The sequence below is a fragment of the Scyliorhinus canicula genome, chromosome 18 (assembly GCF_902713615.1).
Source record: "Scyliorhinus canicula chromosome 18, sScyCan1.1, whole genome shotgun sequence".
In the NCBI taxonomy this organism is placed as follows: Eukaryota; Metazoa; Chordata; class Chondrichthyes; order Carcharhiniformes; family Scyliorhinidae; genus Scyliorhinus; species Scyliorhinus canicula.
The window spans coordinates 47,517,868-47,533,118 of NC_052163.1; the positions used below are offsets into that span (position 1 = coordinate 47,517,868).

The window sequence follows — 15,251 nt, forward strand, 5'->3', positions numbered from 1 at the left end:
GAAGTATTGTGGCTGCGAATGCAGGTCAGAGGCTACGAATCCTGTGGCTAGTAACTCATGGCCTGATTTCCCAAAGCCTGTCCACCATCTACAAGGCACATGTCAGGTTTGTGGTTGAATATTTTCCACTTGCCTGGATTAGTGCAACTCCAACAGCGCGCAAGAAGCTCTATACCATCCAGCACAAAGCAGCTCGCTTGTTTGGCACCCCATCACTCACGTTCACTCCCTCCTCCATTGGCGTACCTCTACAGGATGCTGCAGCAATTCTCCAAGGCTTCTTCAACAGTCCCTTTCACACCGGTGAGCCGCTCTACCTAGAAGGACAAGGGCGGCAGATGCATGCACCCACGAGTTCCCCTCCAAGTTACACACCATCCTGTCTCGGAACTATATCGCCGTTCCTTCACTGTCACTGGGTCAAAATCCTATAAACTCTCCCTAACTGCACTCTGGTTTATTTTGCACCAAGTGGTGGGTCAAGGATGTGTCGCCACCACTTTCTCGAGGGGAAATTGGGGATGGCCAGTAAATGCTGGCCTTGTAAGAAATGCGCATATCCTTTGAATGAACAATTTTAAAAAATTCATCCATGTATATAGACTATATATGGAGAGCAAATTGGGTAGGAGTTAGGTACCCTTTCCTGATGTGCGTGAGTGAACTGTTTGGGGTTTTAATGATGATGTGCACATGTCTTATTGATTTTTCTGGTACCAGAGGGTTACAGCTTCACATCGTTGATACTTCTCCCCACCCATTGTCACCTGCAGTTCTGGAGTAGGAATGAAGAGAAATCGGGGCGGGGGGAGGGAAGGAAAGGAGAGCGAGAGAGAGAGAAAAAGAGAGTGAGACGATGATCCACTTTGAGGATACATTATGCCCAATAGTTTATGGAGGGAAAAGTGCATCCTAAAAGGGAGAGAAGAGAAAAAAGACCCTTTAAAAAAAACACACAAATTCAACCTGAGAAATACATTTTTGTTTTTTTTTTAAAGTGAATGCCACTTTTGCATCTATTTCAGTAAAGTTTATTGATCATTTTCACTTGCAGGACTATTAGTCTCTTATCGTATTAATATTTTGTAATATGACCCATTCTTATTTTGCAACATTTGCCTCACTTATGTTGCACACAATTATCTTGCCTGTAATTCAAAAAAATAATATATTATTATTAATGTTGAGGGGGCTTCATTCAAAGCTTTAGGCCAGACAGCAGATTTTAAATTCTGTATCATTCTTTTAAATTTAATTTATTTTTTCAAATTAAGGGGCAATTTAGCGTGGCCAATCAAGCTAACTGAACATCTTTGGGTTATGGGGGTGAGACTCAGGCAGGGGAGAATGTGAAAACTCCACACGGACACCGAGTCTTCAGCGCCATGAGGCAGCAGTGCTAAACGCTGCGCCTCCGTGCCGCCCCCTTAATTCTGTATTATGACCAATGTTGATCAAGCCTTGGTGTAGTGCTCTACCTTATGGTCCCAAGTAAAGCCTTTAGAACAGCAGTTATTATGAGTTACTGTTTGTTCAACAAATTGAAGATCAACATAGCCAGCCTCTAAGGCAAGAATGTTCTGTGTCAACACAAAAGATAAGCTATTTGAGGATATTAACAGTCAAAGCCATTGAACCTTGAAACAAACAGTAATGGTCTGTTATTATCTGCAGTCTGACTATATAGTCAGTGATCTCTAATAAACTTTAGCCCATAAACCTCTGCACTCTCCCCAATTTTGGCCTATTGTGCATCAACCATGAATGGCCATGCCTTCACCTTCCCAGGCCCTAAGCTAAACCTCCATCTTTCCTCCTGTAAGATTCTGTACGATACCTAACCCTTTGACCAAGCTTTTGGTGATATGTCTTAACATCCCCTGATTATGTCTTGGTGTCACGCTTCATAACTCTTCCGTGAAGCAAGTTGGGACACCTTTGATGCTATATAAATCCAAGTTGTTGCTGTGGCAGAGGGAATACTGTATAATCCTGATACTGATGGCCAATTACTGCACCCTTTAGTGTCTAAGTGGTGACGTCCATTTATTCAGAGCTTTCCAAACTTAGGCGTTGGAGGTGTTCAGGAGACTAGAATTAGAGGAGTGCAGATATAAGAACATAAGAACTAGGAGCAGGAGTAGGCCATCTGGCCCCTCGAGCCTGCTCCGCCATTCAATGAGATCATGGCTGATCTTTTGTGGACTCAGCTCCACTTTCCGGCCCGAACACCATAACCCTTAATCCCTTTATTCTTCAAAAAATGATCTATCTTTACCTTAAAAACATGTAATGAAGGAGCCTCAACTGCTTCACTGGGCAAGGAATTCCATAGATTAGTGAGTTGAAGGGATAGAGGAGATTAGAGATAATTGGGTGTGAGGCTATCGAGGGATTGGGAACGAGGACAGGAATGTTCTCATCTTGCTTAAGCAAGAGCCAATATGCTTAACTCTTGCTTAACCAAGAGCTACCTTCCCCAGGACAATTGCGATGGGCTGGGGACCATCCAACAAAGCGATTTAAATCACTAACTTTGGCTGGTTCTGTCTTTTTCTTATAGTCACCCTAAAAGGGTTAGAAGGAGAAAAAACTCTTCCAACTGCAGAGTAGCTACTTTATACCCAAAGACCAAGCCCCGCACGGGTCTCCCCGGGTCTCCAACTACATTCCCCTCCCTACCCAAATGTTCAAACTCCCCCCTCCCCAAAACGAACCCTGACCCAATGCTCTCCCTTTCCATGGGACTGTTAAACTCACATGCTTTATGGCAGCTAGCGCCATAAAAGGGGGCGTGTCCTCCTTTGCTCCACCCCTTTTTCACTTCACCATTGGGGCTGGGGCATGCTTTGCTTCTTCAGTCTCACCCAGCCTGAGTCAGGAAGATGGTGACTCCGAGCATAACAATACAGGAGCAGAAAGTGAAGGCATTGCAGCTGCTTGCTGTCTGAGCCGTACTCAGCCCTACTCCCAAGGACCTGGCCACCATGCTGTCCGCCGTGTGCTGACATGCTCAGGCCAGCAAGGCACATTTCTCAGCTACAAGGAGTGTGTTTCTGTTGTGTCATGAAATGTCAGCACAGTAGCAAGCTATCTTTGTCGAACCCTTGACTTTTCTCTAGTCTTTAAATGAGCACCAACGCTTCAGACAGAGGCACCAATGTACAAAGCTGTCACAGAGACCGCTATCTGTTTACTCTGGCACATGTGGTTTGAGGTTCTTTCTTTTGCAGAGAAAATAATGTATAAATATGCATGTCTGTGTTCTGCGCAGGCTGACCTCTGATGATCTGAAATGTGTTTCAAATTAGGTTTAGCTTTTGTTCTGCATGAAGCCTGCTGCCCACACAAGGCTTTGTGTGCAAGTTAAGACCAAAAAATTACTGGGTAAATTAGCAGGGGAATATGAGTAAGAGATCTGTGAGCATGGAACATATTTATTTCATTAATCATTATTGAAAAGGCAAAAGAACTGGTGAAGGCGACTGTGAAAGCAGTCGGCCCACGTCCCGTCGGCATCCTCGGATCGCTGGGATGTACAGATAATAAATAGCCTGCAGAGAATGTGTTGGTGGTCGTCTTCAAGTGGCACTGTTAGCCTGCATTCAGATCCAATGAACCTTTCACCTTTGAGCTAGTTTGCATTTAGACTTGACAGGGGGTCTACAGATCTCCCTTTCCTGATGGTGGCGATTGAAGTGAGTTTTGATCCGCCCAGTTCCCGATGGATATTTTATGCCCAGAATAAATTCCCAAGAGGGAAGCTTCCAGCTGTCAGTTTTCCCTTGACTTTGACCTCCGTTACAAATCCAGGGGATGGAGTCAGTCCTGGTGTTCCCTGGAGGTCCACCGTTGCAGGGATGGCCTGGAATCTTGGAATTGAACCGTTCCTTTCCGGTGTGGTGCAGACACACACTACAGGAGGAACCAGAAAAGGAACGTTACTGGTGAATGGCTTCAAGCTGCGAGCCAAGGATGGGTTAGAAAGAGTGCATTGGCAGGCAATCCATTCCTGCTCCCACAGGGACTTCTGAGCTTTTTCAGAAGTGGAGGAGGGACGATTTGAGCGAACCTAAGCTTCTCCCCAAACACTCTCCTTGAACCACCCCAGAGCACTTCCAACATCCCAGTAGTGCTGGGACCATTGTCTTTTTATTTGGATTTCTCCAGGCATTTGGGAATAGGGATGCAGCAACATTCTTGCTAGTTCACCAACAATCTCTCAGATCACCAGCATGAGAAAGCTATTCATCAGTGTAGTTCATTCTTCCACAGTAATTAGCATTTCCCCAGCACAGCACCCAGATGCCTCCTAAATGATACCAAAGACCTGGCCTCTAATGTCCGATGAGCATCCAGCTTCAATCAATCACTGTGTACTTCCTGATAGCAGTCTTGATCTTGCTTTGGAGAAATCTGAACTTGTGTCTTTGGCTTGAAGTGTGATTAACCTCAGTGCTTCGTACCTCATACCTTTACAAGGTCCTGTTCGTTTAACTTCCCTCGCCATCCAGGCATCTGGGTTTGGTTCACCTGCCTCGAATACTCGGACCAATTGTCCTTTTTGACACCACCTCCAGACCTTGTATGTTTAACCTCTTTACAGGCGCCGTGGACTTCATGGCAGTATGGTCCTCTAGACATGGTCTGTCCAGAGTACTATGTAACTTCAGTATGACAGACTCAGAAACCTCCCTTGATATGGTAATGAGGCTTGGCATTCCTATTGCTTTGTAGTTTGCTTCTCCACAAAGACTGGGTGTGCTGCAATAGTAAATACAGTAGTGAGTAACTTAATTGTAAAAAGACAATTCTTACTGTAGCAAACACAAAAGTAGATGTCAAACTCCAATGATTTAGTGAGAACAGGCAGCACCATACATTATTTACCTCATGCAGTGACTAATGCATTTCAGTCTGACTGATGTCATCAGGGCCACAATTGTAATCACGGCACCATATAGGGGCAGATAAAACTGGAAGGATAACGAAACGCACGCAGCTGTGGAAGTTGGCAGAGGTGAGGGCAGGATGGCAAGATTTGCTTGGTCTTTGACCAGCAGGATTGTACCCAATCTGGCGTTTACCAAAGATTTTGAACATTAGTCTGTGGGTTTACAACCCCAGAACTGTGTAAATGAATGGACTTGTAACCGAGAAATATCCAATTGATCTCGCCGCGCACACAATGATATCATTTTGATTTAGTTTACGATGTCTTTTTCTAAGAATTGTCTAGAGAGCTTGCCATAAGTAATGGTTTGATGTGTCAGCCCAAAGTGCATATCAAAGAGAATGTCCTGTATTTGTAGAAATACTGCCTGTAAGTGTAGTGAAATTCTCCATAATTAGATATTTTGCTTAAGGAGGGAAAAAGTTCTATTTGTTATTAAAAAGCAATAGGCAAGGAGCAACTAATAAACGACAAATTCATAGGGTATTTTTTACTGTGTCTGAATTTCCTTCTTGGACTTGGCAAGGTTTTCTGACAGGAAATTAATTAATTTTTGTACAATCGTACCCAGACAGTGGAAAACAGCACTGGGATGTAATCAGTAAATCCTGATTACTCCACAAAGACAGTGACCCAGGTCCGGGATTCGAACCCAGGTCCTGAATGCCGTAGTCCCAGTGCTAACCGCTGCACCACCATGCTGCCCTGTAAATTCTGATTTATTACCACATGGAGGATGGTTAAATATAGGACTTCAGCTATGCACCGATCAACAATCATCAGAAGAGAATTAATATTATACATATATCTCCAGTGCATTTGTCTGTTTTGAGCATTTTATTCTTTAAGAGTTTGGTAAGATCATCCTTTAAGACTAACAATTATTCTGGAAAATGTATAAAGTTGTTGTTGTTGTTTCCCCTGATATTGGTATTCGTGTGAGTTCAAGATGAAAAGCTTCGACAAAATGTTTTTTTTTCCAGCAACAGTCCAGTTCTGTATTACCAAATAAGTAATTATTCTGGAACTATATGCTCCCCTCAAGACTCTAATGCTACAAAATGACTTGATTAACTACCAAGGTCACATTACTGAATTTAACAAGTTAATATTATTAGAATGTTGTAGGATTTATTTATGATGGTTAAGAACTTGAAGCTGCATGGTTCCACTTTTGCTTTATTGCTTTCCCACTAAAATAATAATAAACAAGATCACAGGGGAAGAGGGAAAAAAAAATTATTTTATAATTTGATTTTGTTTATAAAAACAGAAGGTTAAATGACTTCACTGGAAAATGACTTAAGCGAGTGGTAACTGTTTGAAGCACTGTCAAGGGCATGTGATCTTCAGCTGAGCACTGATTGAGTCAGTTAGAATGCAAGTGTAGCCTTGATGTTGAGTCTCCTAAGATCTTAAGAAACAGGAGTAGAAGTAGGTTATTCAGCCCATCGAGCCTGCTCTGCCATTCAGTAAGCTCATGGCTAATCTAATTATGGTTTTAAAACTGCTTTTGTGCCTGACCCCACCCCCTCCCTGTCCATAGCATCTACTCCATTGTACATCAAAAATCTGTCTACCTCAGCCTTGAATATATTCAGACACAAAGCCTCTCTTAATGGTATGTTAATTACTGGAAATGGTTAAGATACATTGGTGAAGAGTATTGTTTAATTAAACACTTATAAAGAGTGACTGCTGGGACACTGGGTTGGTAACTAGGGGATGGCAAGGACACTGGGTAATGTTGCATTTTATAAATAAAGCAACCACCAAGTAAAGGATTCATGTCTAGTTTCATACCTCTCCATCTGATTGGAATCCATTTATCAGCCTCCCCTGCTCCTTGTGAAAAAGAATTCCAAAGATTAATGCCCCCCTGCGACAAGAGACATGTTAGTTATCCAGCAAGGCTCTAAACCTTTAAGATATGCACTTTCCGGAGCAAGACTAGGTCATTCGGGCCTTAGTGTGTTCTGTCTTTCAGTTAGATCATGGCTGATCTGGAACTCAAGCCTATTGACCCTCCTTTTGACCTGCAGCTTTTGATCATTTACACTAATGAAAATCTATCAATCTCAGTCTTGCAAACTTTGACCAGCATCCAAAGCCTTTTGGGCAGAGTTCCAGATTTCTACTAACTTTTGTGCGGAAAAGGTACAACCAGATTTGACTCCTGAATGGCTGTGCGTCGGTTTTAGGATGAAACTCTGGTTCTGCATTCCCACACCCGAAGAAATTGACCCTCTTTACCTCCTTTACGTGGTCGTTAAGGAAAATTGATCCAGAGACAATGGAGGATGATGATGCACTTGTAAGTAGAAAGGGGGAACAACGCAGCTGAAGACCATGCAACCGATTAATAAGAGGATATTTCAGGCGAGAGAGGAGATAGCAGCGGGGGTTCATTGCAATGTCACACAGCCCTTTTTGGATCAAGTCCAGTCTCCCTCTAGCCATGTTCCCTCCAAGCTGCATTGGTGCATGGTCACATAGATGTGTGCATGTACATCCATTAATCAATCTTAAAAAAACTGCTCAGTGCAGCTGAACACAGAAAGCAGAAGTTAGAGAGAAGTCTGTCCCTCTACCACTTCCCCCACATTATTGGCAGGAGAGGATGGGGTGAAAAATATAGGCCTTCTACTATTTTTACAGTGATGGGTTGTGTAGTGTATCTGTGTCTCACCTTTGAGAGGAGAGTACCTCATTATGATACTTTAATCAGTCCCCACAGAAAAATTGGGAGCCTGATTTTAAACTTAATGAATGCAGGCCAGGTTTTGCAGAACTCTGGAAAGCCAGCAGTGAAATAGAGGCAACAGCAGCTGCCTGCAGGCGTGTAAGTGCTTTTTATAGCACTGCATGCGGACCAGGAGGTACAGGGGTGATCCCCACCGATCCCTCGAGCAAACCTTCAGCTCATCACAGTCTCTCCTCACTGCCGTGATCTGCCAACACTCCGCTCGAAACCATTCCGCTTGAGCCTCCCTCCCTCACAGTCCAAACGCCATCTTCTTCTCTGTGATCATTCCTGATTTCCTGGCAGCCTGCCTATTGACATGTGCCCAGAGAAGGAACTTGGGTATTATTGCAGGTTAAACAGACCTGAGAGAGATTGTGAAAGTAAATACCTGCCCAGAGGTTGCTGCCATTCCCCTTACCGGACCCTCCAATCTGAAAGAACCTGGTGGCAATTCCCCGCAAGGCCCACTTGCGATGGCTAATTGGGTTTTTTTGTGTGTTCCTGCCAGCTTTTTCAACATCTCGCTGTACTTTCTTCTCATGACATCCAGATGCTTCAGTCAGTCTCTAGGCAGAAGCAGTCCAGCAACATCCAGGAGTATCCATAGAATGGTCCACAAGTGCAAAAAGAGCACAGCCATGCGTATTGTGTCTGCACTCTTTGTACTCCAAATATTGGCGCACACATGCCAACAAGTCTAGAAAAATGGAAGCAGTAGGAATCTACAAAGGTTGGTTCACAAAACCTAATAGATTATCCAATGAAAAATGAGGATCAGCTTCAAGGGGAGAACCTCCTCAGAGTGTACTATCCAAAAGTAATGCTTTGCTCTTGTTTGTACCTTTGCCAATCCCTCTATCCTTTCACCCTATGTATGTTGGTGCTTCTTATCAACTACTTGTAAGCACCTTAGAATGATTAAAGATTCCAAGTTGCTCTGGGGGAAAATTATTTGAGCCAAGCCAAGTAAGGAAATTTTGGACAGATGGTCAAAGGCTCACTCAAAGACGAGGGGTTTTAAGGAACACTTTCAATAAGGAGAGGAGAGGCCTGGACCCAAACAACTGAAAGCATGATTTGCCAGTGGAGGAGTGACTAAAATCAGGGATGCACAAGAGATCAGATTTGGAGGAGCACTGAGGTACTGGGCGTATGGAGGAGGACCCAAAGGGGGGGGGGGGGGGGGGGGGGGGCAAGCTAATGGTGACATTTGAAAACCAGGATGAGAATATGTCCTTGTATTTTGTTACCATAGATAATTGGTTGCCAAGTTATGAGAGAACCAGAGGGCTCGACTGAGCGTTATACGCGTTGGATTAACGGTCTGACACAGGAGCAACTAGTTACACAGGTGGGAAAGATTTCCATTTTCTTACTTTGATAAAGTATGTTGCTCCAGATCCTTGTTGATATGCAAGTGGCCTTTAAATGATTGGTACAAGATCGCGCCAGCTGGAACTAGCTTGATATACTTGTGAAAACCAAGAGGTGGTTGAAATCAGCTTTTTCAGGCTGTTGATTTCCTCGAATTGGTCATCCAATTTGAGGATTAATCCAAGTAAGTGTTTAAACCATCATTCACGTGTAAATAATACATATTGAGGGGCAGCACGGATTGAGTTCTGGTTTGTGAGTTGGCATCCTTCTTTCTGACATGCTGGTGTTAGGAAACCTTAGTAAATACATTTATTCATCAAAACATGTTCAGTGTTTAGTCCTCGACCAGTTTATTTTTCCATATGTGAAACTCCCAGATTGAGCTATTAGGACAGAGGAAAACCTGATGCAGCATTTGATGATCCAAGATGTCATTTGATTAGCTCCAGCAATTTGGAAATATTATTGCAGTTGAGAAGGAACCCAAAGAGGAATCCAATCAATCAGTAATAATGAATTTTGCTCATCATCTTTTAATGAAGAGGTGAGAGGTATTTCTGTTCTGTTCTCTACATCATTCCATGAACTCATTTACATGTCTGCTCAGCTTAATGTGAATCGGATTCCAGGCAAGCTATCGACAACACTGTCGCACCAATGTGCTGCCATTGTGAATTTATTAATAAATTGTTATTAGGCCAGATGTTTAATCCCACAGTGCAAGTTGGATTTCCCCACTGAATTCAACTTTTATAATTCCAGTGTAAAATAAAGTCGCCATTGTCCCAGGTGACCAGAGGCTGCTTTCCCCTTTGAGGGGGAAGGTGGCGATTTGACCTGAGGATCACCACATCTCAGGTGAGGGGCAAGGTTGAGAAGGCGTGGCCTTCATGAATAATCTCAGCCAATGCAGGAATTGAACCCACACTGTTGACCTCAGTCTGCATCACAAACCATTGTCCAGCCAACTGAGCTAAACTGACCCCCAACAATGGTACCCAATGTGGGGCTTGAACCCACAACCTTGAGATTAAGAGTTTCATGCTCTGCCGACTGAGCTACATCAGACTGGAATAATGAGAAACCTCTGCTCCACGCATCTTAAAGATCTGTCTGCTGATTTTGTTTTTATTTAGTATATTCTTTGTAGAACGTGAGAGTCACTAACAAGGCCTGCCCATCCCTAAAACACACTTGTATACACTGAGACTAAAGTGGGCTTTCCCGAGTTCCATCATGTGTGCGATTCCATGCATGTATCTAGAGCAGCAGCATGTAGTTGGAAAGACTTGAGAGGTGAAACACTCTCTGGGAGTGGGACAAATGGATAGAAATAATTGCAGCAAAGTGTGCCCTGCTGTAACATGGGTGTGCATGATAAGTGTACATTGAGCTTAGTGCGAAGGGAGGAGGAAATACTTTTTTAAAAACGCATTTTATTCAAACTTGTATCAAAGTAGGTTACAGCAAATAAACACCCCGGGAAACATTCTTCCCAACAATCAACTATGCAGTTTGTACAGATTTTCCTCCTTTTTCACCCCCCCTCCCCATCACCCCCTCCCCCTGCGACAAACAGATCCTCAAACACGGTCACAAACATCCCCCATCTTTTCTCGAACTCCCCTGCTGAGCCCCTCAACTCATACTTTATCTTCTCTAACCTCAGGGAGTTGTACAGGCCACCCAACTATGCTGCTACCCCCGGTGGCGATGCCGACCGCCACTCCAGCAAAGTGTCCCGCCGTGCGATCAGAGAGGCGAAGGCCATGACATCAGCCTTCTTCCTCTCCATGAGCTCCAGCTTCTCTGAAACCCCAAATATCGCCACAAAAGGGTCCGGGTCCACTCCCTCCTCCACGATCCTGGCTAAGACCGCAAACACTCCCGCCCAGAATCTTCCCAATTTTTCACAACCCCAGAACATGTGCGCATGATTGGTTGGCCCCCGCCCACACCTCTCACACTCATCTGCTACCCCCTGAAAGAACCCACTCATTCTCGCCCGAGTCATTGCACCCTGTGCACCACCTTAAACTGTATCAGGCTCATCCTTGCACAAGAGGAGGTCCCGTTTACCATTCGCAGTGCCTCACTCCATACTCCCCAATTGATCTCCATTCTCACCTCTGTTTCCCTTATCTCCTTGATCTTCACCACCCGCTCGCCTCCCTGCTCCCTCAGCCACTTGTACATATCCCCAATTCTTCCCGCCCCTTCCACATCCGAAAGCAGCAGTCACTCCAGCAGGGCGTATCCCAACAATCTAGGGAACCCCTTCCAGACCTTTGTCAAAGTCCCTGACCTGTAGATACCTGAACTCACTACCCCTCGGCAGCTCTACCCTCTCCCTTAGCTCCTCCAGACTGGCGAACCCTTCCTCCAAATACAAATCACTCACCTTGACCAGCCCCACTTCCCTTCACCTCCTGTATACACTATCCATCCCCCCTGGCTTACACCCATGATTCTCGCCCAGCGGCGTTAGCACCAACATCCCTTCCACCCTAAAAGGCCTCCTCAGCTGATTCCATATTTTCACCGTGGACTGCACCACTGGGCTCCCTGAATACCTACTCGAAGCCATTGGCAATGCTGCCGTCACCATAGCCCTCAAACTGACCCCTTGCAAGATTCCTCCTCCATGCTAACCCACTCTACCCCTTCTTCCCACCACCGCCGCACCTTGTCCACATTCGCCGCCCAGAGGAGGAAATACTTAATGGCATGCAGACCTTGCCACAAGTTACTTGACGTGAGATGACTGTATTTTTTTACTTTATCTTTTACATTGCATCAACATATGTCAGGTGGTTGAGTTAGCATTGAACTGATTTGCAGCAGGCCACATTCTCCCACGCACTCTGTACAGCTAGCCTCTGTGGGTAATGTCCTAGAAATAGCCCTGGCCTGGGAAGGATCGACTCAGTCGGGTTTCCTCCATTCTAGCAGGTGTGAAGCTCCCACCATTCCATTCTTACCGACCAATAAGCAAAGCAGATAGTTTACCTGAGTTTGCACAGACTCCGTATTGTGCTTTAACTGGCTATTTACTTATGACTGTCTAAATGTCACTTAAAGTGAGGACCAAATGATTCTGACCTGAGTGACCTATTTCTATATTTCATAGTGAAAGGCTGCTCTTATTCAGTAACGCTGAGCTGGGGACTGAAATTGCGACTTTTTGTTTGTCTTTTTGTTTGTAACATGTACTAACAGTAACAGGTTTCAGAAATTCTATTAATATTGCCGAGAGAGAATCTGTCCTCGTCTTTTGGCGAGTCCCTCTATATATAAATAGACGTGTCTGGAGAAGATATAATCTGACAGGGAACCAGTCGCCCTGTGAGTATATCATTAGGAAGTGAAGAGTGTTCTCATGAGAGGAAGATGCTCCAATATATGCCTGAAGCTGCTCATCTTCTGCCAAAAACAAGAAGGATTATGTGAGGCAAGGGAGGCCGTCAGAATTAGCTATTGTGCAAGCACACATATTGTCCACAGCAGGGAGATGATCTGCTTCAGTTACTGTTGACCAGGTCACTTGGCAGGGTTGTTATATGTTCTCAGTGTGACGGCAATTGCATCTCGGGATTGAGTCTGGAAGGAAAGGCTGTCTGGTTTGTGTATGTGTTTGTGTGTGTGTGTTTTTTTGCTCTCACTGGCAGAAGGGAACAGATGACGAAGCAGAACCAAACCGACTTGTTTTCGGAAGGGGGAGTACATTTTTCTCCTCTTCAGGCCGGTTGCTGCAGGCGACCTCTTGGCAAAGGCGGGCTGCTGCTCAGGTTCTGAGTGAGGAGCCTCATTCTTTCAATGCAGTGAACTGTGTTCTCGTCGAAAAATCTATTGCTTGGCACAGAATGGACCATTTGAAAGATGTGCCAGACAATCCAGTTTGAGGGCTTGAGTATAAAACAGGCCTTTGAGATCATGATCTGTGAAAGTATCTGGGAGACCAGTTAGATTGTTAGTAAAAGAAGGAGTTGTTGTCATCTGAGAGGATTTCATGGCATCCATAGAATTATAGAATCCTTACACAGCAGAAGAAGCCATTAGGCCCATCGAGTCTGCACCAACCCTCTGAAAGAGCGGCCCAACTCCCCGCCCTATCCCCGAAACCCCACCTAACTTTTGGACACTAAGGGACAGTTTAGCGTGGCCAGTCCACCTAACCTTCACATCTTTGGACTGTGGGAGGAAACCGGAGCACCCGGGGGAAAGCCTCGCAGACCCGGTGAGAGTGGCAAACTCCACAAAGTCACCTAAAGCCGGAATCAAACTCTCCCTGGTGCGATGAGGCAGCAGTGCTAATCACTGTGTCACTGTGCTGCCCAATTTGTTGAATGCATTCCAATAAACTGCATTTTCTGAGCTATACCTGTATACGCAGGAAGCTATGGATGCTTGTTACAAACAGCCTCCAATACACTATCAAAAAAAGAATAAATTGCGTCCAGCTTCGAAATTCTACGGGCAGATTTAGTGGACTGGATTCTTCTGCCCGCCCGCCGTAAGATTGGCACAGCGGGATGTGGACCATGTCAATGTCCATTGACCTCAGGCAGGAATTTCCGGTCACTGTGCGGGCGCGGCCGGAGAATCCTGCCCAATTTTTCTCTCCAGTGCCTTGAAATTAGCTTCCTGACTACTTGATAAGGTAAATCTTTACAATTTTACACACCCAGGGCAGAACTGCGACTGACATGAATGCATGATCGGAATCTGGGCTTGTTGACCTTTGCATGTAGATTGTCCAGGTGTGCTCCTAGAATCATCGAATGGCTTCGAATGGAGCACTGTGGCCCATTAAGTGTCTGTACTGGGTGTCTGAAGGAGCAATTCACTCACTGCAGCAACCTGGCCTTTTCCTCGTAACCCTGCAAAGCTTTCCCTTTTCAGATAATTCAATTGCCTTTCGAATGCCTCAATTTAATCTGCCTCCACTACGCTCTCAGGGTTTTTCTTCATGTTGCCATTGTTTCTTTTGGCAACTACTTTAAAACTGCCATCTCGTTCTTGATTCTTTCACCAGTGGGAACAGTTTCTCCCGATCTACTCTGTCCAGAACTCTCATGATTTTGAGAACCTCTATCAAATCCCCTCTCAACCTTCTCTTTCCAAGGACAAGAGTCCCAACTTCTCCAATCTATCCACGTAACCAAAGTCGATGTTGTGCCAAATGGGGCAGCACGGTAGCATTGTGAATAGCACAATCGCTTCACAGCTCCAGGGTCCCAGGTTCAATTCCGGCTTGGGTCACTGGCTGTGCGGAGTCTGCACATCCTCCCCGTGTGTGCGTGGGTTTCCTCCGGGTACTCCGGTTTCCTCCCACAGTCCAAAGATGTGCAGGTTGGGTGGATTGGCGATGCTAAAGTTGACCTTAGTGTCCAAAATTGCCCTTAGTGTTGGATGGGGTTACTGGGTTATGGGGATGGGGTGGAGGTGTTGACCTTGAGTGGGGTGCTCTTTCCGGGAGCCGGTGCAGACTCGATGGGCTGAGTGGCCTCCTTCTGTACTGTAAGTTCTATGAATCTCTCCGCTGGAGGCAGGGACTCATGCTATGTGCCTGTGTATCTGCTACAAGCTCTGCATTCCCTACTACTCCACTGTTTATCTTGTTTTCTCTTCTGTTTTAAACGTTGATGATTGCCTGTTATCAGCGAGGACCCGTCAGGAGGATTCTCACAGTTTCGTCACAGGCCGAATTAAGGTGAAACATTTGGGGCAGGGGCATTAAAAAAAAAAAGCGTTGTGCTCCGTGAATATTGAAAAAAAATTTTTAAAGTTTTTTTCCTCGTCCAAACAAATAAACTTCATACATTTCACAATTCCTCAGTGGAGAGCTAAAGGCCAAAAACAGTCCCAGTCGAACATCACAGTTGGCTCGTGACAGCAAGTCCTGTACTTATAATGTGAGTAATGTTTAAAGCAGAAATGATTTGGCAATTTTGCTGCTGATGCGCGGTTTCCGTAAGCAGCTACCGGAGTTCTGAAATCTTAAAACAATGCAACCATTGTCTCAAATCTCACCATGTTTCTACTATATAAATGCTTCCCTTGTTTTTGCATATTACATTATGAAACACAGATTGCAACGCAAAAGAATAAGTTGGTTTAATTTGAAGCAACTCTTTAAATATAAAGACTTGCATTGAAATAGTGCTTTTCACA

The 15,251-nt window shown here is 44.8% G+C and overlaps 1 protein-coding gene and 1 non-coding gene across 6 annotated transcripts in view; one reads left to right on the plus strand and one right to left on the minus strand.

The window, feature by feature from the left end:
• Positions 1-15,251, plus strand: part of b3gntl1 (UDP-GlcNAc:betaGal beta-1,3-N-acetylglucosaminyltransferase-like 1) — a 432,810-nt gene that overhangs the window by 52,934 nt on the left and 364,625 nt on the right. For 4 of the 5 annotated variants that reach the window (XM_038777401.1, XM_038777404.1, XM_038777403.1 and 1 more), the window contains one exon: positions 8,956-9,051. The exons of the other annotated variant lie outside the window; for it this stretch is intronic. In XM_038777401.1, coding sequence (XP_038633329.1) covers positions 8,956-9,051 — 96 coding nt within the window. The remainder of the gene's footprint in view (positions 1-8,955; positions 9,052-15,251) is intronic. 5 annotated transcript variants of the gene reach the window in all.
• trnak-cuu lies at positions 10,073-10,146 on the minus strand. Its single transcript has one exon. It is a non-coding gene; the product is annotated as a tRNA-Lys (tRNA).